The sequence below is a fragment of the Monomorium pharaonis genome, chromosome 10, assembly GCF_013373865.1.
Source record: "Monomorium pharaonis isolate MP-MQ-018 chromosome 10, ASM1337386v2, whole genome shotgun sequence".
Taxonomy (NCBI): Eukaryota; Metazoa; Arthropoda; class Insecta; order Hymenoptera; family Formicidae; genus Monomorium; species Monomorium pharaonis.
Genome location: NC_050476.1, coordinates 15,633,115 through 15,657,104, shown reverse-complemented (window position 1 = coordinate 15,657,104; position 23,990 = coordinate 15,633,115). Strand labels below are relative to the sequence as shown.

Sequence of the window (23,990 nt, the reverse complement as noted above, 5' to 3'; positions counted from 1 at the left end):
ATGATAGTACCCCATCAACCTAGTTTCGAAATTACAAAAACTTACTTTTCAATATCTTTGGGATAACGAAAAAAACTGCATTGTGAATTACTAGTATTCTTATTGCATCGTTTAACACTGCACTTATTATAACTCATTTTTTAAAATAATCTTATAAGTTGTCTGGGCACGTGTGTACACGTATGTATGTACATACGTTCCTGACGCCTTGAATCTGATTGGAGGCTTCCCAAAAGCAGCTCAGTGTGATCTGCGCGACCACGCATTTTTTCGTTGAGAGCCACTACTGGTTATACTGTGGCGTTACAATTGCCACTTGTAAACAACAATTCTCTGTCTAGCATCGCGCGTGTGTGCAGTCATTGTTCGCGTACGTCGTGTTTTTGTGCGCAGTTGCAAAATAGATTTACAAACAATTAAAGAACAACAAATTGTAATAAATTTTTTGTTAATTTTTTTTTTGTTAATTTCTTGTTACGTTTCTGTTGCGGTAGAACCGCAATTAACAAAAAAATTTATTACGATTCGTTGTTCTTTAATTGTTTGTAAATCCATTTTGCAACTGCACACAAAAACACGACGTACGCGAACAATCATTACGTCAAAACCATTCAACCATTCAAACATTCAAATAAAGCTTCGTACACGTGTAAATGAAAGTTAGAACTATTGCTATCAGAAATTTCATGAAAGTGGCGCCACTGGTTGCACTTTTATGCGATCAGTTCGGGGACTTTTGGGACAGACCGTCTATATCTTAATAATATATATAATATAAAATTTGTATTTACACGGGCTCGCCTTAAAATTAATTAACTTTTAAAAAACAAAACAAGCTATTCATATAAATCACATTTCAATAAGTATTATATAAATATGTTTATGCCAAAACACGCATATGTCAAAATATGTCAACAAATTTCAGCTAACCAAGCATATTACTACTTACTTACAAGGGAACGGACAGAACTGTCCCTAACCAATTTTAATGAGCTTTAGATATGTTGTAGAACATGAAAAAATATTAGACCCATATTTTTTTTAAGCGGCGTATCTCGACGTTTAAGAGTTGAAACCATCCCTCGAAAATAACGCGTTTTTTCGTTTTTGGCGAATATCTTTGAAAATATGAGGTTTATGAAAAAATAATTTATACAAAAGATTTATAGTATTTTATACTCTTTCCAATAGTATATTTAGATTTTCCAAAAATTTCAAACTTTTTAATTTACTCTACCCTTACCCCTTTTTTCAAAATTTTGAAAATTTTGTAAGGACAAAAATTAAAGAGCAAAAAGCCAAATCCATCCAAATATAATAATATATGGGTTCCATCATTCTCAATTATTAGCAAAACGAGATGATAATCTCGTGTTATAGGTGCCGCGCTAGAAGTAGTGTTGCGTTATTTCTTTAGTCGCGCTCAATACCTGCCTCTTCTGCGTATATTTTTATATTAAAACATAAAAATGGATTAATCTTAATTATATAATACGCAACGTATTACACAATATAAAGCATAAATGCATATATATAACAAAAGTAGCATATATATACGTATGTGCGTACGTACATTTTTCATTGTTATAAATGCGAATATAGATTACAAAGCAAAATATTTTTTTAATATTTAAAACTGCAAATACAATATAACAAAATATATAATATTAAGAGAAAAGTATAAAATATAAACTGCAATAACTATTTGCATAATTATATTATTTACACTATATGCACATAGCACACTCTGATAATAAAGAAAATATAATTATATAATTTAATTTAATGTGTTTGAAAATACATTTATACGAATATATATATATATATATATATATACATTTTGCAGACGACAGGGGCGAATAAATTTAATATCAGAATTGATAGACGGGTCGGTTTTTCTCGCGCAGCGCATCATATGAAGCTTCAGTAAAATATCCATTAGTAATAGAAAGGCAATCTTTGGTCCTCGTATAATTTTTTTGCAAATTTATAAAAACGTTAACACTTTTTATGTATTTAACACGCACGCATATATTTGCATATCGTTTGCATGTATATTTGTGTATACACTGAACAAAAAAGGAATATATTCAATAAGGTATGTTATTGCGGGCTGCCAATTACAGATATACTCAATACAATAATATATGCTATTGCAGTATCAACATTGTGCTTGCATTAATAGTAAATATTATTGTATTGAATATTTTATGTAGTTGGCAGCCCGCAATCACAAATGTTATTGACTATATTACATTTTTTTCTGTGTATATATTTAACATAAATTAAGGAATTAAAACTAATTTGCAATAATAAAAATCAACTTAAAAACAAAAAAAAGGTAAATTTTTGGAACAAAACATATATTTAAATTGAAATAAAATATTTTATTTGGCGGAACTCATACAGAATACCAACATTGGTCACAAGACTAAGGGAAAACCGCCAAAAAATCTTATCAGTATTCATCAAATATGATATTTATAAATTATTTTATTTAATACGAAAAGATATACATGCATATTTAATATATAAAAAGTGTTAACGTTTTTATATTTACAAAATTTACAAAAAAATTGTATAGGGACTAAAGATCTCCTTCCTATTGAAAAGATCTTCCTTTTAATGAAAAGGTACGTACGCATTAACGCATATGTATATATATATATATATATATGTATTATATTTGCCACTTTTTTTTGTAATATTAAGAAACAGTCAAATATGAAAGCAAACTTTTTTTATGTTTCTAAAGGATTTCAGAAATATTGCATTTGCCATTTTATAAAAACATGAAGCAAATACATTTCTGAAATATTTAGGATGAAAAGTTATGATTCAAATGTTAATGAAATATTTCTATACTATTTCCGATCGTTACAATATTTCATCAATGTTACATGCCGCGCGGGATGCTATTTTTGTTTGCATTTTGCGGTATAAAGCATAAATGCATATATACATTTATGCTTTATACCGTATAATACGTTAAGTATTATGTAATTAAGATTAATCCGTTTTTGTATTCTAATATAAAAATATACGCAAAAGAGGCAGTTATTGAATGTGACGCGACTAAAGAAATAATGCAACTTCTAGCGCGGCGCCTATAGCACAATATTATCATCTCGTTTTGCCAATAATTGAGAATAATGGAACCCATATATTATTATATTTGGATGGATTTGGCTTTTAATGCTCTTTAATTTTTGTCCTTACAAAATTTTCAAAATTTTGAAAAAAGGAGTAGGGGTCAGGTAAATTAAAAAGTTTGAAATTTTTGAAAAATCTAAACATACTATTGTAAAGAGTATAAAATACCATAAAACTTTTGTATAAATCATTTTTCATAAACCTTATATTTTCAAAGATATTCGTCAAAAACGAAAAAACGCGTTATTTTCGAGGGATGGTTTCAACTCTTAAACGTCGAGATACGCCGCTTAAAAAAAATATGGGTCTAATATTTTTTCATGTTCTACAACATATCTAAAGCTCATTAAAATTGGTTAGGGACAGTTCTGTCCGTTCCCTTGTTAGTGTGACTAACTTATAAAAAATTTAATTTAAGCTACCTAGGGGATTTCGTTGGTACCAACGTTATCCCCGCCTTTTTTAAGGAAATTGTCGTGTAACTCTTTTTGGTAGTCTAGCAGTAAATCTTTAGGCATCGGCCGATATGAGTAGATGTGTGCTATCGGAAGAGTGAAGCCCGATTGTGCAAATAAACGATCGGCCACAGTAGTATTTCCCGATCAGACACGGTCCCGATTGCACACCGTCCCAATCGGACACAGATTCTATTAGATATAACAGCAATCGGACACATAACGTTTGAATTGGACACCTAATCAATTGCACACGGACCCGATTGTACACGGACTCGATTGCATACCGACCGATTTGTACATAGACCCAATTGCACACAATACGATTCCGCATCGTAGAATAATGCAAAAACAACCTAGATAGCACAGAAAATTTATTATAAATTTTCATAAATATTTTACAAATTTATATTTAGAAAATATTTTTTAAAGATTATATAATTATTTTTCATAAACCATTTAAAAATAATACAAAAATTATTATTAACAATATATAAAATATATTTTAAAAATGTACTGAAAAATATTTATGGTATATGAACTTGAAATATTTTTTATATTTTTTGATAATAATAGCATAAATATTTATTTTTAATATTTTCATAAGTATTTATCACAATTTTTTTATACCTGGCAAACTCAGACATAAAAATATGTACAAAATATTTATCATAAATATTTTTTCTTATAAATATTTTATAGTCGAAAACCCATGTTGTGCAGAGAATGCTTTATACACACACACACACACACGCACACGCACACGCACACGCGCACGCGCACGCGCACGCACACGCGCACGCGCACGCACACGCACACGCACACGCACACGCACGCGCGCGCGTGTAAGGGAAGCCTTCGGTTCCCCCTCCCACACCCAACCCGTCCAAGCTAATCCATGTACCTATCTGCAATGCGGAATCTTATCGTGTGCAATCTGGTTCGCAATCGGGTCCATGTGCAATCGAATCCGTGTGCAAACGGGTTTGTGCGCAATTGGGTCCGTGTGCAATCGGCTGCGTGTGCAATTAATTCGGTGTCTAATTCAAATGTTATGTGTCCGATCGCTGTTGTGTCCAATAGGGTCTGTGTCCGATCGGGACGGTGTGCATTCGGAACCATGTCCAATCGAGTCCGCGTCCAATCGTGTCTGTGTTCAATCGGGACTGTGTTCGATTGGGAAATACTACAGTGTGCAATCGCTTATGTGCGCAATCGGAACAGTCCCTATCGGGGATGTGTGTTAACGGGACTCTTCCAGAGAAAGCATAAAGTTCGAAGGAAAAAGTTGTATTAAAGTAGTGGGAGCGTCCCAGATGCGCACAGTAATAAACGGACACAGCAGGCTGAGTGAAACGGACACAGTAACAAACGGATACAGTAACAAACGGACATAGACCAAATGCGCACAGAGCGAAACGGACACAGTGCGAAACGGACACAGTAACAAACGGACACAGACCAAATGCGCACAGAGCGAAACGGACACAGACTAAATGCGCACAGACCAAATGCGCACACTGCACATGCGGACATTGCACGTGCGCACGGACCAAATGCAATCCATGTACATTGCAAGCAGAGTAAAGTCCATATAGGTTAGCGACTTGGACGGGGTAGATGCGGGAGGGGGGCCAAAGGCCCCCCTTGCACCCCCCGTGTGTGTGTGTGTGTGTGTGTGTGTGCGTACAAAGCATTCACTGCATCACATGGGTTCGCGACTTTCCGTGTGTGCATTTGGTCCGTGCGCATGTGCAGTGTGCGCATTTGGTCTGTGTCCGTTTCGCTCTGTGCGCATTTGGTCTGTGTCCGTTTGTTACTGTGTCCGTTTCGCACTGTGTCTGTTTGTTACTGTGTCCGTTTCGCACTGTGTCCGTTTATTACTGTGTCCGTTTGGTCTGTGTCCGTTTGTTACTGTGTCCGTTTCACTCAGCTTGCTGTGTCTGTTTATTACTGTGCGCATCTGGGACTCACTCAAAGTAGTGACATATCTGTTTGGACATCCGTTAACTAATCTGCTATGTATACGCGTTTCATACGGGTGGCCACTTGGACACGGTTCAAATGGACACGGTGCATTTGGACACGGTGTTTTGAACACGATACCTTGCGCACGGTTCAAATGACAACGGTGCATTTGCACACTGTGCATTTGGACACAAAAGAAATTTTATTAAAAATGTACACCAATTATATGCACATGTAAAATTTGACCGGATATTTGCACACGAAAAAATGCCCACCGTTTACTTGGACACGTAAAAGTTGCACACCATTCATTTGCACACTGCTCACTTGCACACCATTCACTTGCATACCGTTCACTTGCCCGCCCATCACTCATTTGCACACTAAGAAATGCGCACCGATTATTTGCACACGGAAAGATGCGCACTGATCATTTACACATGGAAAAATGCGTACCGATCATTTGCACACGGAAAGATGCGCACCGATCATTTGTACACGGAATCGATGATCAGTGTGCATCTTTCCGTGTGCAAATGATCAGTGTGCATCTTTCCGTGTGCAAATGATCAGTGCGCATTTTTCCGTGTGCAAATGATCAGTGCGCATCTTTCCGTGTGCAAATGATCGTTGCGCATTTCTTGGTGTGAAAATGAGTGGTGAGCAAGTGAGCGGTGTGCAAATGAATGGTGTGCAACTTTTACGTGTCTAAGTGAACGGTGGGCATTTTTTCGTGTGCAAATATCAGTTGTCAAATTTTACGTGTGCATATAACTGGTGTACATTTTTAATAAAATTTATTTTGTGTCCAAATGCACCGTGTCCATTTGAACCGTGTGCAAGTGCACCGCTCCCGTTGCATACATGTATACAAAATTTTCAGATATGCCCACATAGATATATTGTGAAATAAATGCACAATTATTATATCTTTCTATTTAGCTCAATTTCGCAATAATTTTTGCAGGTGAGACTACAAAACGCATATGTTTTGCTAAAAACAAATTTTGTAATTATAAGTCATAAATATGAGAAAGTTGTGAAAGAGATTACTTTACATAAATATAACGAATTGAAAAATTGAATAATTGAATTGAAAAATAAATTTTAAATTTATTTACGTAATTATTGCAACATCTATTAAGAAATAAATTTTAAATTTATTTCCGTAATTATTACGACATTGTATTAAAAAATAAATTTTTTGTTGTGACTTCACCAAAAGACTGAGGCACGACTAAACGTGTCTGATAATAAGATGTGTACTTTGCAAAAAGAAAGCTTTTATAGTTCTTTAAAATATATATTGTGAGCGCCGTCTTCGCGTTTTGCGCTCATTGTGAACGGCAGCTGTAATCAGCTGTCGCGGAAATCAATATTATCGATCGCCTCGGTCAGCTGTGACAGATGAAATCGGTTGCCACGTGAATGTTGTTAACGAATGGAGTTATTGTTGTTCTTGGCACGTCTCTGCGTTTGGACGTGTTCAAAGTTCTGTCTTGTAAACATTGGTTAATAAACCTTTCTAAAGAGTATTAGAGCCTTCTCTTTTCCGATCGCGAGCGCGTGTGTGCTTGAGCAGTGTGAGAGTGCAACAATATGTTATTTGCAAAAGTACCCAGAAATTGTATACTAAATATACAAGTAAATAATTGCAGCCAAATGTTTAACGCTGTCACTCGCTTAACCTTTACAACACCGATTCTTTTTTGGACGACATTTTTAGTTTAGTGCTAGAACATTTTTATTCTTAACAGTGAGTTGAACTACAAAAAAGACATCGTTTCAATGCCTAATTAAGCTTCCGGTTCTGAAAAGATTAAGAAAACAAATTGATTTAAATGAACATCACTATTCACTATATGCCGATACACGATGCTGTCGTTGGTAGCTAAACAAAGAATGAGTATTGGCCGAATTCGAGTGATTTCGAGAAATAGCCGAACAATCGCTTTCTGCAGATAATGTCGCAATAATTGTAAACTTCATATTTTGTCAATCTATCAATATCTTTACAAATGATATTGAAATAGTATGCATGTTTGTCTCAGGTAGCAAGCCTACGTCATTTTGACGTCCCAAAATGGTCATATCTGGTCATATGTCGTCAAAATGACCATTTTTTTACATGACCTAAAATTGACATCATGATGTGACGTCATTTCGTAGTCATATTTCAGTCATGATCTGACAATTATTTTCCCAGACAGCACGCATCCAAAATCGGGACATAAAGACGTCATTAAGACGTATTTTAGACACGGTCTAAAGCAGTGTCTACAATGAGATTTAAGGCGTAAGGCATTAGTATATTATATAAGCATATTATATTTAACTTTAAGAGAACTTTTTTAAGAAAACATTTAGATATCTTGGAAATGATGTCAAAATGGTAACATTTATTAGAGACGTCTACTAAGAGCGGTCTTTGAGATATCTCATTGAAGAATTTCATTTAAGTTTCTTGAAAATGTTATCCTTTATTATTAAGGTTATGGAAAAAGATAAATTTAACAATGAAATTAATAAGTAAATAAATTAATGCTATTTATTTTTAATATGTTTTGCAAAATTTAATTGCTTTTATAAAAAATAATATAATTGCGTCAGTTTATAACATATAGGTATATGTAGACAATAACAAGTACCCATATCGATGAGTCAAATTGGTGTAGCAGCTAGAGTACAAGGTTCGTAATCCTAAGGTCCCGGGTTCAAACCTACCAGCGGCAAGTAAGAATAAAATAAAATAATATAATTTAAATTTAATTAATTAATAAAAATTTGTCCTAAATTTAGTATGTGCTGTTGATAAAAATAATTTAAAAAAATGTAATTTTTATTTTATTTTATTTTTCTTTAGTTGCAGTTTAAAGATATCCGATTTAAGAAATCTTTTAGATATCAGTTTCATGATATCTTTCTGTTCTCAAAAAACGATGCGTTGGTTAACATTCTGACATTATATGTTATCTTTTAAAAGTCTCTTTATGTTATTATTTTCAAAAACAGGATATCTTTTAGAGATCTTTTTGACAACATATTATTCACGTCATTCCATGACGTCAAAATAGGGTACATTTCATGACGTCAGGAATTTGTGATATTCGACCGTCATTTTAACGTCATAAGGGCGTCATTTCGTGACGTCAAGAATAGTCAGTAAATGACCATTTTGGGACGTCAAAATGACGTGAGCTTGCTACCTGGGGTGAAATTTTTATTTAAGAATGTGAAATTTTTATTTAAGAATGTTTGAGTAATAATTGTATTTAGTAATTTGATGCTGTAATGGTTTCTACGATAATGACAAAATTAATTTTGAAATGTATTCAGCAATAATTATGCGGGAATGAGATTTACTAATACACAATTATGCAAAGATATATTTTAGGCATCGTTTTTTTAAAAATTGCTATATGTTACATAAATTAAAAGTAAAATCGTTGCGTCTGTACTTTGTTATTGCTATACTTTAATTGTGGAACAAAATTTTAATTCTGTAAATGCAATCAAAAGATTGATAAAGATTAGCGTATTTGATCGATAAAACAATTTTGTATCCCCTTAACATTCAGTTCCTAGATTGGGTATGGCATACCCGAACGTATTTTTCAACGAGCTATACGTCTGAACTAAATAGGAGGAGAGCTAGGTGGGAGGATGAAAAATCTTAAGGACTCTCACTGTGCTATTATGTGGCTTGACCTGGCTTAGCCGGATCATAACTGCCGAAGTGTCTACACTGAAAGGTTGTGTTTGGGTGTCGCACACCCAGTCTAGTAATCACACAAAAATTTTTCAGTGAAAACTAAATCAAAGGTAAATATTGCTATAAGTAATTATTTATTTACATAAAATAACAGAACAGTATTTTTATTAAATTTCACCAAAAAGTGTGATAATAGTCTATTTTTGGTTTGTATTCTTTTAGATTATGGAGACGCGTTCATCGTTTTACCGTGCAACCGAGCTAGCTGTAATGTACGCAGAGTCAGAGGAGGAGTTTAAAGATAACGCAAGTGACTCGGAAATAGGTACTGAGGACGCCTGCGGGGAAGAGTGTGAAAATTCATCAGAGGAAGAATACTATTTCCGATTTTTCATCTCCTGAAGAGAGACCAGAAGAGCAAGATCCTCGCAATGAACTATCTTACAATGTAATGATAGGCCAAGGATAAGCCAAAACGTTGTCAATTATGGTCGTCCGCATAACCCGATTTATTTGTATGCGCTGTCGCGAGCTCATGTGTAAAGAGCATATTGCTAAAATATGTATGACTTATATAATCGCCAAGACAAAATATAATTATTTTTTATAAATAAATTTTTTTTGCATAAATATTTCGTGAATTATTATTTGTGTTTGCCTTATATAAAAAAATTAAAAATAAAGCGCTTTATGCGCGAAAGACTGCGCATTCAAAAATGTTAAAATTTATTAATTCTTATTTTGCAAAAGAAATATGTGTTTTAATAAATAAAATCATAAAACGATCGTCTTGAACTACAATTCTAGAAGTTTATATTTTTCACCTGTAAAGTTTCTTCATTTTATTTTAAGGTAAAGATACAAGACATTTTGAAAAAAATACTATTTTTGCAAAAACTTTGTTGACATTTTGAAAATATTTCTAAACTAAATTAATTTTCGATATTTTAGATAAAATGTTCATTTTTGTGAAATTCTAAACTTTTGTTTAAAAAAATGGATTCTAATTGATTGATTTAATTCCGAGATATGAGTAATTGAAGATTGCTCTGGTAGCGCACACCTAGTAACAACAGTAAATTTCAAGAGTCTAAGAATTAAGGGTTAAGATATATTCAAAATCATGTAATAAAGACGTATATTTGATGTCATTGGTCCCAAAAGTATTTATTTTTTAAATATGAAACGTTATCATGTTTGCTGTTTGGTCATATTTATTGCATTCTTGCACTTTAGATGTGAGACTCCGTTGTTAACTTTACTAATTGTAATTTTGTAAACTTAGCACATTTTTATTTCTTTTATATAAAAAATGCCGAATTTTTTAATAAAAACTTTAGATCTATGAAATGTGCTATTAAAACTCTTGTTTTTTTAATATGAATAGAATGTCATGTTAACCCTGCAGTCATTTAAGGTATTAATAGTGCTTTTATTACCGATTCAATTGAGTCATTTGAAATCGGATTTAAAATCAGAAATATATATAACATATGCTATATAAAGTTGAAAATTGATATTACATCTTTAAAAATGTGCTCTCCATAATTATAATTGTTTAACTTTCAGTATTATAAGCGGAATTTGCGGACTCATCTTAATATCATGTGGGGTAAAGCAAATATGACTGCTGTAATTTTTCTTTTCGGATGGTTTTGCGTCTTCACTTATGCAGAAGGTATGTGGTTTACATATAAGATTAACCTTTAAGACCGTTAAGGCCCAATTATAAATACTTCGGCGAATCAAGTATAACCGGAAATTTTCATATTGTCTCTTGTAAAGTGAAACGAGCTGTACGTGATCTTGAGACGTTGTAAATAGGGGTGTCTCGAATGAGGAGCAGCATTAATTGCCCTCATACGACTATTTTCTTAATCGGCGGTATCATGATTGAGCAGGTCCTTATGAAAAAAAACTATAGAGATCCAATAGTAACTATTGGGCTTTCAATAGTAATTATTAGATTTGAATAGTACGTTAATAGTAACTTTTGACAGTTTACTGACGAAGAGTACACTTTTAGCGGTGTTGCTATACGACGAATAGTATCCCACCAAACACCAAGTTACATGTAACGTGCCTGTTAGTTGTAATTTCCCACTCAACAATTGTAATATAACACGTGTGTTATATTACAATTATATTATTGAGTGGAAAATTACAACTAACAAGCACGTTACATGTAACTTTGTGTTTGTTGAGATACTATTAATCTAATAGTTCCATAAACTGTAACTATTGAAGGAGTTATCACTGACAAATAGTATACTATTGATCCATTAGTTTCATAAAATATGACTACTGGTGGTGTTACTATTGACAAATAATATACTATTGGCCCAATAGTTTCATAAATTCTGACTACTGGTGAGTGTTATTATTGACTAATGGTACACTATTGGACCATCAGTTTCATACAACTGTGACTACTACTGGTGTTACTATTGAGGAATAGTATGCTGTATAAGCTATGTAGCATACTATTGGTGATGTTACTATTGATAATTAGAATACTAATGAAGCATTAATTTTAATAGAACTATTGAACAATGGAGATTCGATAATTATTAGAAAACGACAAGTTATATATTATATATATTATATAATATACGGCGATAGTTATTATATTATTTTATTAATATTAAGTAATTAATCTATTCAGAAAAAGTACTAATACAGTATTAAACATGATATTATCAAAAAGAATTATTACACAGTTTCCTGGCAAAAAAATTTTCTACAAAGTTATAAAAAATAATATTCTATAATAAATTATTTTATTTCTTACATTTCTTGTAATGTTCACTTTGTAAAATAATATATAATATATTCAATTTTTGATTATTCACACGATTGGTGATTAGCAATAATTAGAAAAGATGTATTAATATATTCATGAAATCTATTTGATAAAATAACTTTATTTGCCAGATCGTTGACGAATGGTTATTTAGTTTAAAATTATTCAGTAATTATTTATTTTTACAAATACGTTTACTGTACTTAAATTATTCATAATTATTTATTTGTGAAAAACGTTGATGTAAAAATGTATAATTGCTAAATAATTAATTTAGAACTAAATGGCAAAACCATTCCTCGACATCTACAGTCTGGCAAAAGTTATGATTAGGGCTATTACTCTTCAAGTCAATAATCTTTCAATAGTAACTATTCACATCTGAATAGTAATTATTCAATAGCCTTGCGAATAGTTATTATTAGAGTTCTATTTAAGTCACTAATTCTCTAGTAGTAACTGTTCACATTGTAATTGTCAATAGTTTTATGAATAGTTACTATTGAATCTCAATAGTGTTTTTTTTATAGGAAACTATTTGTTAATAGTTTTGTCAACAGTTACTAATGGAAAATACTATTTAGTCCCAAATAGTTTCCTCAGTAATCCGCCAAAAAACTACTGGAAATTTGCCAATAGTTTTTCTGAACAGTTACTATTGGATCTCAATAGTTTTTTTTCATAAGGGAGAGGTTTATCCATCGGTTGCGCAATGCATTATCATAAAGTTTTGGCCCAAGAAAGCACAAAATTAGCTGAAATTTTAAGACGATTAAAAGTACAGTTCGGTGAAAAGACACTCTCAAAAACTTGAGTGTATGAGTTGGCCAAAAGTTTTTAAAGTGGCCATCGTTTATGGGTTATCACACACAAAATGACATAACCTACACAAGCATAGCATAGGACCATTAAATCAATAAGCTTTCAAAATAAAATTGCCATATTGATTTATATAAGGTGCTCATTGGCTCAGCGTTCTCATACTAATATGCATATACAGCTTTATGTCATTTTATGTGTGATGGACCTATGACTCTTATTTTTTACTACTTCACGATCACTTTAAAAACTTCTGGTCCACTCATATGCTCGAGTTTTTGAGAGTGTCTTTTCACCAAATTATATTTTCAATCACTTTAAAATTTCAGCTAATTTTTCGAAAAGTTATGATAATGCGTTGCGCAACCGATGGGCGAACCTCTTGCTCAGTCATAATGCTGCTGATTAAGAAAAAGATCGTGCAAGGGCAATTAGTGTTGCTTCTAATTCCAGACACCTTTATTCACAACGTCTCGAGGCCATGCATAGCTCGCTTTACTTTACAAAAGGCAATATGAAAATTCTCGGGTATATTTGATTCGCCTTAGTATTTTAATTTGCTTCTTCTCATGGAACTTTTTAAGAATCTCAGTCATTTATTTTTTTGCCCATTTAAAAAAAACGTGACGGAAAGAAAATTCGGCACGGTTTCAAAGACTGCTAACTTCTTTGTGAACAGCAGTTCAATTTTGAATTGGCCACAAATGACCTATGTTGAGTATTCAATTTGTACGTTCAGTGTGCACGCTAACAGTACACAAAGAATCTGAGAACATTTTGAGGTATCGCAAAAACGTATATACTTTGCAATCATCTCAGAATAATTGCAATTAAGCAAGAATAAAATTACTTTTAAAATGTCTTTAACTTGACAGTATTATCAGGAAATATTAAATATATATACAATTATTTTTAACAAAATAATAAAACTTTTTTCTTGATTAAAATATTAATGCCCACAGCACAGACTTTTGCGTAATGCAAAATGCATAATACATAAAAGAATCAATCAATCAGAATCGTCTATTTCCCTTTTCAGAATAGAAATAAAGAACTCTGATTAGTTAATTTTCTTATACGTTATGCTAAAGTGTATGCAGCAGCCTTTAGACTAGTCTAGGAAACTAACTGTTAATTTTACTGTATTGTCTTCTAAACTAAAAACTCTGAACTAAGGTCTATCTATTGATGTTCTTTAATAATAATAACAATAACGATAACGATAACGGGGGAGGTCCCACTTCTGACATTCAGACTGAGTCCATTGTTTCTTTCCGTTTATCAGCTTTTTTTAGAAAGGCCTCGCCTTCTTTCCAAAATGGAGCAAGTCCTCGAGTAGCTGTCCCATCTGATCTGGTTCCAGAATGTCTGATCCTAACAGGCGTGTTCTTGACTCTCTCTGACCAGTGCTGGATAGTATCCAAGGATGTGGAAGCTAGTTTCCTCCTCTTCGCCATACAACCTGCAGTCGGGTGTATCGCTACGGCCCAACTTATGCAGGTGATAATTAAGGTGGCCCGTCAGCAATTACGTCACGAGCCTTGCGTCCTTTTTGCTCAGAGATCTTATGCTTTTAGGTGTAGGTCCTCATTAGGATATTCCCCTAACAGAGCTCTGACCTGTCTGCATTTGATCTCTGTTTCCTCCTTCCAGTATCTTAGGTGCTAGTCCCGGAGCCAGCTCTTGATCGTTCTTCTGCTTTGACAGAAGGAGATCTCAACTGTCCGTCCCAGCAACCTTGTTTCTGCCACCTCCCTGGCAAGTAAATCGGCTATTTCATTGTCCCTGATCCTTGAATGCTCGGGGACCCATACCAGACCAACGTCGTTGTCCTTCGCCAGCTTGTCCAGTACGCACCTGCAGTCCTAGACCAGCTGCGAGTTAACTTTCGGACTTTCCAGCGCATTAAGCGCCGTTTGACTGTCTGAGTTTCTACCCTTTTTACCTTATCGGATTCCAATAGGTTCTGGGCACACCTCATGATTGCCAGCACTTCCACTTGAAAAACCGTAGCGTATTTGTCAAGCGGAATGGTTATCTTTATCCCACCGCGCTGGCAGTAGAGACCGGAGCCTATGCCCGTTTTGGAGCCATCCTTAAACCAGATGTTTTCATCTCTTGGAACCGTTCCACTCCCAGCGCCCGGAAAAACTTATCCTGTACCTCCTCGAAGGGACAAATCACTATCTTGTCCCATTACAAAAATGGAATTTGACAGTATGTCCGCGAAGTATCGTGTGCAAGGCTCTTGTCGTCCACCTCAATTCATACTTCAGGCGATAGGTCGCCACCAAGGCAGCGGTCACCACCACCTGATCGATTGGTTCAAGCAGCACTTTCATCGCCGCTACCGGCGTAGTCTGCATGACACCCAGAGGTTTCTCGCAAAATCAGAGTCTTGATGTGCTACAATGCTACCTTGGCGGTTTTCTTTAGTACCGTCAACATGACAGACGCGTATAGCAGCCAGATATATAAGTATCACCGTGCAGATCCAATAGACTATTTTTGGTTTCATATCCCATGTGTGATCGAAAGTCCTACACGTCCAGGGGTAAGAGGACATGCTTTTACAGCGGTTCTCAAGATGTTCTCCTCATGTCAGCCTATGTCAGCCTCCTATCTAGAATCACTCCCAGATATTTAACCGACTCGGCAGGGACCAATCTTATTCCCCCAAGGATTGGTCCTTCACTTTGTACTTGCGAGTAAATACCACAACCCCGATCTTTAGTGGGTTCACCGATAGTCTGGTCCTGCCGCACCACTTCTCCACCACTTTCAAAGCTGTCTGCGTGAGCTCCAGGAGTGTCTCTAAAAGGGATCTTGTATTAGAATAGCTAGGTCGTCTGCATATCCCGTAAAGAAGCTCCTCTCATTTAGCGTCTTAAGTAGTTTATCTGCCACAAGATACAATAAAAGTGGCAAGAGAATCCTCCCTTGCGGGTAGCCTCTCTTCATCCATCCGCTGACCGGAGCATGCCTCTGATTCATTCCACGGTCCTGTCCAGCACGTCTCTGCGAGCGGCCTCCTCACACACTACATCATGCAGTTTGTTGTTGAATGCATCTTCTATGTCCAGAAAGGTGTCAACTACATAGCCCTTCCTCTCTAATTACTTCTCGATAATCAATATAGCAGAGTGAAGTGCCGTTTCCGCGGAATAATCTGTATGATACGCATGCTGATTCACATGCAGCGGCTGCTGCAATAGAATAACACCGCGTATATGAACGTCTACCAGCCTTTCAAACGTCTTGAGAAGAAAAGATGTCAGGATAATTGGAACGAAAATCCTTGGCGGAGCTGTAACCCATTCTTTCCTTGGGAATAAACATTTACCTGTCTCCAAGCTTTGATTGTATAGCCCAGGGTTAAACAGGCTCTCAACGTTCGCATGAGCGGATCTGCTTCAGTCCCTCCTGAAGAAGGGCCGGAAAGACTCAATCTAGTCCGGCCAATTTGAAGGGCATGAGAGCTCCTGCGGTCCATTTGACCTTATCGGGCCTAACGATTTCAGCTAGATACCAATCATTCCCTTGTGCCCTACCTAGGTTCGAGGTTCTTTGCTAGATCTTTTCCCTCGGGCCTCCGCGAAAGCCCAGAAAGTTTGATTCCAGCAAGTGAGTCACAACAGCAGGTATTGTTTCCTAGCCACATGGTCCCGTTATCGAGCCGAATGGATTCCATAGCCGCGTCCTGGATTTCTGGCCAAGACCCTGCCAAGACTAGCGGCTTCGGATATCTCTTCTACTGACTTGCAGAACCTTCTCCAGCTCTCCTTTTTAATCTTCACTACAGAATCCTTGTAGGCTTCCTAAATCCTTCGATGAAGATCCCAGTCAGCCTGGTGGCCCTGTTCCAGGCTCGGCGTCCTACGGTCCTGAGCTTCTGCAGCCTTGGGTTCCACCAGCAAACTTGGCGTTTCTTACCGTCCTTTCCGGAGAGTTGTTTTTCAAGCTGTTGACAAGAGCCCTTTGCAAATACTCAACACATAGCTTGATCTTTTGCGAAGTCCCTTGTCTTTTGGAAAATTCCTTAAGATCAACAGTTAGGTCATCACGAAATAAGTCCTAGTAGAATGACTTGCTTTTCGACACGTAACGATTGGACAAGGCTCAATTGAACACACACGATTGGTCACGGCACGATTGGACACCGAACGTTTGCATACCTTATGATTGAATTACATTAGTAAAACATACATACCGCACGATTGGACAGCGCATTATTGGACACTGCCCTTTTTTATCGAGAAAACACACTGATCTATAATGAGGGATTCCGGTTTACTCGGCTTCTTTAACAGAACCAATTTCGAGAGCTTCCACGGAGTAGAGATGATCCCTTCTCGTAAACATCGATTGAAGCATTCAAGCTAATACTCAATCATAATTTCGTCCGTAATCTTAACTACCGCTCCAAAGATGCCGGGGCTTTCCTCGATGATACTTTGCTAAGGCCTCATCATGCGTTATCGATGTAAATTTACCGGTATGTTCCAATTCGCTTCTGAGGCTACTGATCCCTTCGAAAATAGGCTCCCAATAATTCGTTTGCGATCCGACACCTTCAGTTGCTCCGTTATTACTGGACTCAATGATTTTAATTTTTTAAGTACAATACGATATGGTCTGCTCCAAGAGTCCTCATCCAGACTGCGCATTAGCTTCGCTCACGCCTTCTGTTTAGAAAGCCTGATGGAATTCGTGAGTCTCTTTCTAGCCAATTTGTGTTCTCAATCTAGCCCGCTCTGAATCATCGCGCTAACTTTACTTCTTGCCCGAGTAGCTCTGCGCCACGCCTTTAAACTCAAACATTTCAGAGTAGCGATATTTAGATTCCGTCACTAGGCGGCAAGAAGTCACCTGTGTATTTCCTCATCGATGCATTACATGCCTCACAAGGGAACCTCGCGAACCCGAAAATTCTGATTTTAATGAAACTTGGCATAAATGTAGAGGGGATAAATACATAAATTTAGGAATTTTTAGTTGGTGCTTATAAACGGTTTGAAGGGGTGAAACCACCCTTCAAAGTTGAAACATTTTTACGTTTTCTCGATATATCTCGCAAACTAAACAAAATATTAAAAAATTTTTCATACAAAAGTTTTACAGTATAAATATCTATTTAACTATGCTATTTATTTAAAAAAAAAAATTTTTTTTCAAAAAAACTTTTTTCTTTGAAAAATAAATTTTTTTCTGAAAAATTAAATAGCATAGTTAAATAGAAGTATTTATGCTGTAAAAATTTGTATGAAACAATTTTTTATATTTTGTTTAGTTTGCGAGATATATCGAGAAAATACAAAAATGTCTCTTCTCATCTTTGAAGGGTGGTTTCACCCCTTCAAACCGTTTATAAGCACCAACTAAAAATTTCTAAATTCATGTATTTACCCCCTCTACATTTATGCCAAGTTTCATTAAAATCAGAATTTTCGGGTTCGCGAGGTTCTTTTGTCAGTCAAATATTTAATGATGTTTTTAGTCGAATTTGTCGCACTATCGACCATTGGTGGGGGCCACGTTCTTACCGCAAGATTCACTTTTAAATAATCCGCATCTAGGATGTTCATATTCCACCGAGGAAATTTTAATTGAGTTCTATTCTTTGAGACACGTTTTACTTTATCTGAAATTACGCGTTCACTTGACACGAGACACTTTATATACACACTGTGTCTCTTTATATACACACATTATATATAAATTTTAAAAAATTTAATCAGCGACTATAAAACATGTATATTTTAAACGTTTCTGAAATATTACTATAACATTTCATATAAAATGTTACAATTGTATGTTCCTGCCATATCTCTACAATATTACATTGCAACTTGCAATGTTGCAACGTTTCTGTAATGTAATTGAAAATTGTAGTGTATGAGATAAGTCTTTACACGAAAAAATGTATTCTTAAAAGAATGCAAAAATGCCTCGATTTAATAATATTTTATACTTAAAATAGTGCCAAGAATTCATATTTTTTAATTAGAAATACATTATTCTTAATCAAAATTTAAAAAATTTTTATTAAAAACTAAATTTGCTTTAATTAAAGAATAAAATTGCATTAAATTGACACTAAATGTGCTCTTATTAATTGTAATTTTTTTCTCAATGTCTCTTTGTCAATTTTATTCAAAATAAATTTAATTTAATTTAAACATCATTTTTTTTAAATAAAAGTTTATACAATTTTGTCCTTCATATTTTTCTCGATCCCATTCATAGACTGATAGACACATTTCAGCCAATGTCATATATGTCGATGATAAAATCTTACTCCCTCACTCTTAGAGAGCTCTTTTTATTCATAAGAAAGTGCATTTTGTTTGCGAGATAACACGTCACGTAGCGGTGGGTAATGAAAAGAATACTATCTTAAGAATAAAATATACTCTACACAAACCTATTTATTATTGATGTAAGTGAACATTTCTAGTTGAGGACAGCATTTCATGCTCATATCGAAGCATATAGCGTTCAGGAATAAAAATTTACTTGCAGCGAGAATTTATTTTTTTCTGTGCTGAACAAAACTAAATAGTATAACATTTATCAGAAATCCAATTCTTTAAAGAAATGCATTTATGTATGTACTCTGGCCAGATTAAAATTTAAAATATAATATCATTAGACCGATTATAAACAAGAAAATTTTTATTGTTAGCGAGCAATGCTGAGGTATCATCGGCCGATGCAGAAACAGAAACAATTCTTGAGCGAGCAGCCACGTGGTTATGGAGTCAACAGGATAAAGACGGTGGTTGGAGTAACGACACACATCGAGTATTATTAGTTCTTCGTCTAACCAATCTCTCCCGTGATGATAATGTTGTTCCGCCCGCGCCGCTTGAATTACAACTCATTGCTAAACAGATGGAATTGGAAATCGTACTTTTGCTCTGGAGGTAAAAACCTATGATAATTACTTTAATCACTCAACACAATTATTTCTAAAAAAGTATTTCTTTTATTTGCTCTAATATTAAATGTAATAATTTTTAATTTATTTTTTATTATGCTTATGAAGGTAAATTTAAATTTCTAGTCTTCAATAAAGTTTAGATTGCCTATACGGTCTGCAGCGGATCTTGATGCTGTATATAATCTTTTCTATTAATTTAATATTCTCAGCACATATGAAATGTGCGCCGACAATTTCATCAGTCTTATTGTTAGTTACAAAGCTAAATATCAATACTCACAAGGAAATGGTCGGGGGCATTCCTCACCGATTTTAATAAGCTTTGGATATATTGTAGAACATAAAAAAATATTAGACCTATATTTTTTAGTTGCGTATCTCGACGTTTAAGAGTTGAAACCACCTCTTGAAAATAACGCATTTTTTTGTTTTTGACAAATATCTTTAAAAACATAAGGTTTATGAAAACATGTTCTATACAAAAGTTTTATAGAATTCTATACTCTTTATAATAGTATATTTGTTTTTCCAAAATTAAAAATTTTTTAATTTACCCACCTCCGCCCTTTTTTGCAAAATTTTGTAAATTTTGTAAGGACGAAAATTAAAAAGCATTAAAAACTGAATTCATTCATATACAATAATATCTGAGTTCCATTATTCAATTTTTAGAAAAACGAAATGATAATCTCATGCTATAGGCCCCGCGTCACCATTGCAGTTATTCCTATTAACTAGGGCTATTACTCTTATTTGAAGATTGAGCAATTCGAAGCTTCGAAGCTTCGTTTAAAAAAATTCGAAGTTTGAAAGAATTGAAACTTTAAAGCTTTGAATTACAAAATTCAAAGGTTAATAGCATCAAAGTTTTGAACACAGTTAAAAATGTTGCGTTTTGTGTATTTAAAAAATTAAATGCGCATTAAAAAGAATTGGTATTCCGCAGATTATTAATATAGTAAACATTGTTAATTAATTGCCATTAGACTTCTTCTAGTTTGACTTGATTATTTCAATAGAATAACAGATACTGTGCATTTTTTTAGAAAGTATTAATTTTGTAATTTATTTTTTATGTTACTGGGTTATTGTACTTTTCTTCTTTCTTCACTCTTTTTCTCTCTCTCTATATATATATTTCTCTTTTTTCTTTTATTCATATAATAAAAGAATCTCGAACTTTTAAAAATCGAACCCACATAGAGACGAAATCTCCAATGGGCGTTCATTGAACGTCTATCATAGAAGTTTGAAACTTCCAGTGGACGTCCACTGGGCATCAAATACAGAGCCGTTAGAAATCCACAGTTCCGCATTGCGCATGTCTATTAGACCTCCATTAGTCGTCAAGGATGTCTATTAGGATGACATTGTGTGGATCGTTAATTGGGGCTTCATGGATGTTTGATGGATGTTTCGTGGATCATTACATATAAAAAATGTATTCTTAACAAAATGTAAAAGTGCTTTTATTCAAGAATATTTTATACTTAAAATAGCATTGAGAATAAATATTTTTTGTTAAATGTATTATTATATATTTCTTATAAATATTTCTTTAAACATATTCTTAACCCATTAACGCCCAAGCACACGCATTTTCAATATAATTTTTAGCGACTTAATTTGCAACGTTATATATAGGTCTATAAAAATTTTGAAAAATATCATTTCTTATTTAAAATGTTATGCTCTTTCAAAATCTATCATCAAGAGTTGTATAAAAAATAGTCCCCAAAAGTTATGGCGGGTTTTAAATAAAATAATACGAAAAAATTCCAAAAACTTTTTTTAAATATTTTTTCTCACATCGAAATAATATAAAACTCCAACTCTTTTTGCAACCATCGATGCACAAAATATTTGTACTTTAAGGGTATATTTTTAAAATTTGTCAAAATTTTCATTTTCACTGAAAAATGGCGCCTAAATCGCAAAAATTTACGAATTATTGTATTTTTTCCACAATAATTTGTAAATTGTGAACAATTAACAATTTATTATTACTGAAAATAATGGGATTGATATTTGCAGTTTATTTTCGATCAAATACACAACTTTTAAGATGGCGGATTCAATATGGTGACTAGAAAAGTTTAAAAATCATCGATTTTTCTACATTTTTCCTAAATTTCTTTATATAATTTTTTATAGAATTCTTTCTCGAAAACTGTTTTATGCGCGGACTGTTACCAGTTTATGAATTTTTTTATTAGTATTAATAGAAAAATTTATGAAGTTATTAGACAGTAAATTTAAAATAGTAGAAATTGTAGAAATTGTTGGTTATTAACTTTTATTACTACAATATATAATATAGGTATTGTTGCGCAATCGCGTAATGAGATTGCTGATATCCCTACGGATGGAAGCAGGGTGAGAGGACGTCGTGGACATAATGCTCAAAGAAGTAATACAGAATTGATTTTAATATATAATTCACACGCAATGCTCAGAGCAAATCTCAGCTACCATACATTGTATCACAGATCGAAGAATGAGATAACGCACTTGAAATGTCTGAATTAAAATGAGTGTCTTACACTGATGAACAGTTCTTAATTACATGCACGGGTCAATTATATTAATCATTATATTAATTGAATACCCGGTGATGATGATGCCCGTGAGCCGTGTAGTCCACGTGGCGTCAGTGTGCGCTTTACGTGGTGAGTCTGAGTAGTCGTTGTTGATGTACACGAAATGAGTTTTGTCGTTAGATATCGTGATCCTGGTCACGGTGATAAGTCGAAAGATTTGCTGAAAGTCCACACGCTAAGAAAACACACGGAAACTATTCACAATACTTGTCACGTATATCGCGAACAGCTGCCATGAAGCAAGAACACGTACAAAGTGATACAGGAGACGAGCCGACGCATGCGCGAGTTAAGCTAGCGCGGCGCTCCACAATCTGGGTGAATGAGTCCCAGATGCGCACAGTAATAAACGGACACAGCAGGCTGAGTGAAACGGACACAGTAACAAACGGACATAGCCCAAACGGATACAGTAACAAACGGACACAGTGCGAAACGGACACAGACCAAATGCGCACAGACCAAATGCGCACAAACCAAATGCGCACAGTGCGAAACGGACACAGTCGCAAACCCATGTGGTGCAGAGAATGCTTTGCACACACACACACACAGGGGGTGCAAGGGGGGCTTTGCCCCCCCCTTCCGCACCCACCTCGTCGGTAGCGGTGCCCTGAGAAGTTGCACCCATGTTCGTGCGCATTTGGTCCGTGCACATTTGGTCCGTGCGCATTTGGTCCGTGCGCATTTGGTCCGTGCGCATTTGGTCCGTGCGCATTTGGTCCATGTGCATTTGGTCCGTGCGCATTTGTTACTGTGTCCGTTTGGTCTGTGCGCATTTGGTCTGTGTCCATTTCGCACTGTGTCCGTTTGTTACTGTGTCCATTTCGCACTGTGTCTGTTTGTTGCTGTGTCCGTTTGATCTGTGCGCATTTGGTCTGTGTCCGTTTCGCATTGTGTCCGTTTGTTACTGTGTCCGTTTGATCTGTGCGCATTTGATCTGTGTGCATTTGATCTGTGTGCATTTGATCTGTGTGCATTTGATCTGTGTGCATTTGATCTGTGCGCATTTGGTCTATGTCCGTTTCGCACTGTGTCCATTTGTTACTGTGTCCGTTTGTTACTGTATCCGGTTCACTCAGCCTGCTGTGTCCGTTTATTACTGTGCGCATCTGGGACGCTTCCATCTGGGTTAGTCTAGCCCGATAGATACTGCCACCTGACGCGACGGCGCGACCTCAATTTATGGAATCTCGAACAGTTATTTTCCTTAGTTTTTATAATTCAATAATTGAATAAATAAATAAAAATCATAACCTTGTTAAAAAATATTATAATAAAATCACATATTTCTAATTTTATAAATTATGGAAAAAAAATTATTTTTATCGAGTATCGCTAATTTTTCCATAACTTTTGATACTTTTCTTCAATGTTCATCATTTTCACGATTTACAATAAATTATTTTCACTCATTTTTATCATCAACTGTTTGGAAACTTAATAATATCTTAACTGTAATTATATCTTCCAGTGATTTCAGCTCGCAAGCCAAACGCGTTTCCATCTCTTCGTCTTATCGAGAGAGTGAAACGGA

At 34.7% G+C, this 23,990-nt stretch overlaps 1 protein-coding gene across 1 annotated transcript in view; it reads left to right on the top strand.

Moving 5' to 3' along the window:
- Positions 1 to 23,990, top strand: part of LOC105834094 (uncharacterized protein CG3556-like) — a 106,976-nt gene that overhangs the window by 12,691 nt on the left and 70,295 nt on the right. The window contains exons 2-3 of the mRNA XM_036292674.1: positions 10,858 to 10,966; positions 19,596 to 19,836. Coding sequence (XP_036148567.1) covers positions 10,894 to 10,966; positions 19,596 to 19,836 — 314 coding nt within the window. The 5' untranslated portion in view covers positions 10,858 to 10,893. The remainder of the gene's footprint in view (positions 1 to 10,857; positions 10,967 to 19,595; positions 19,837 to 23,990) is intronic.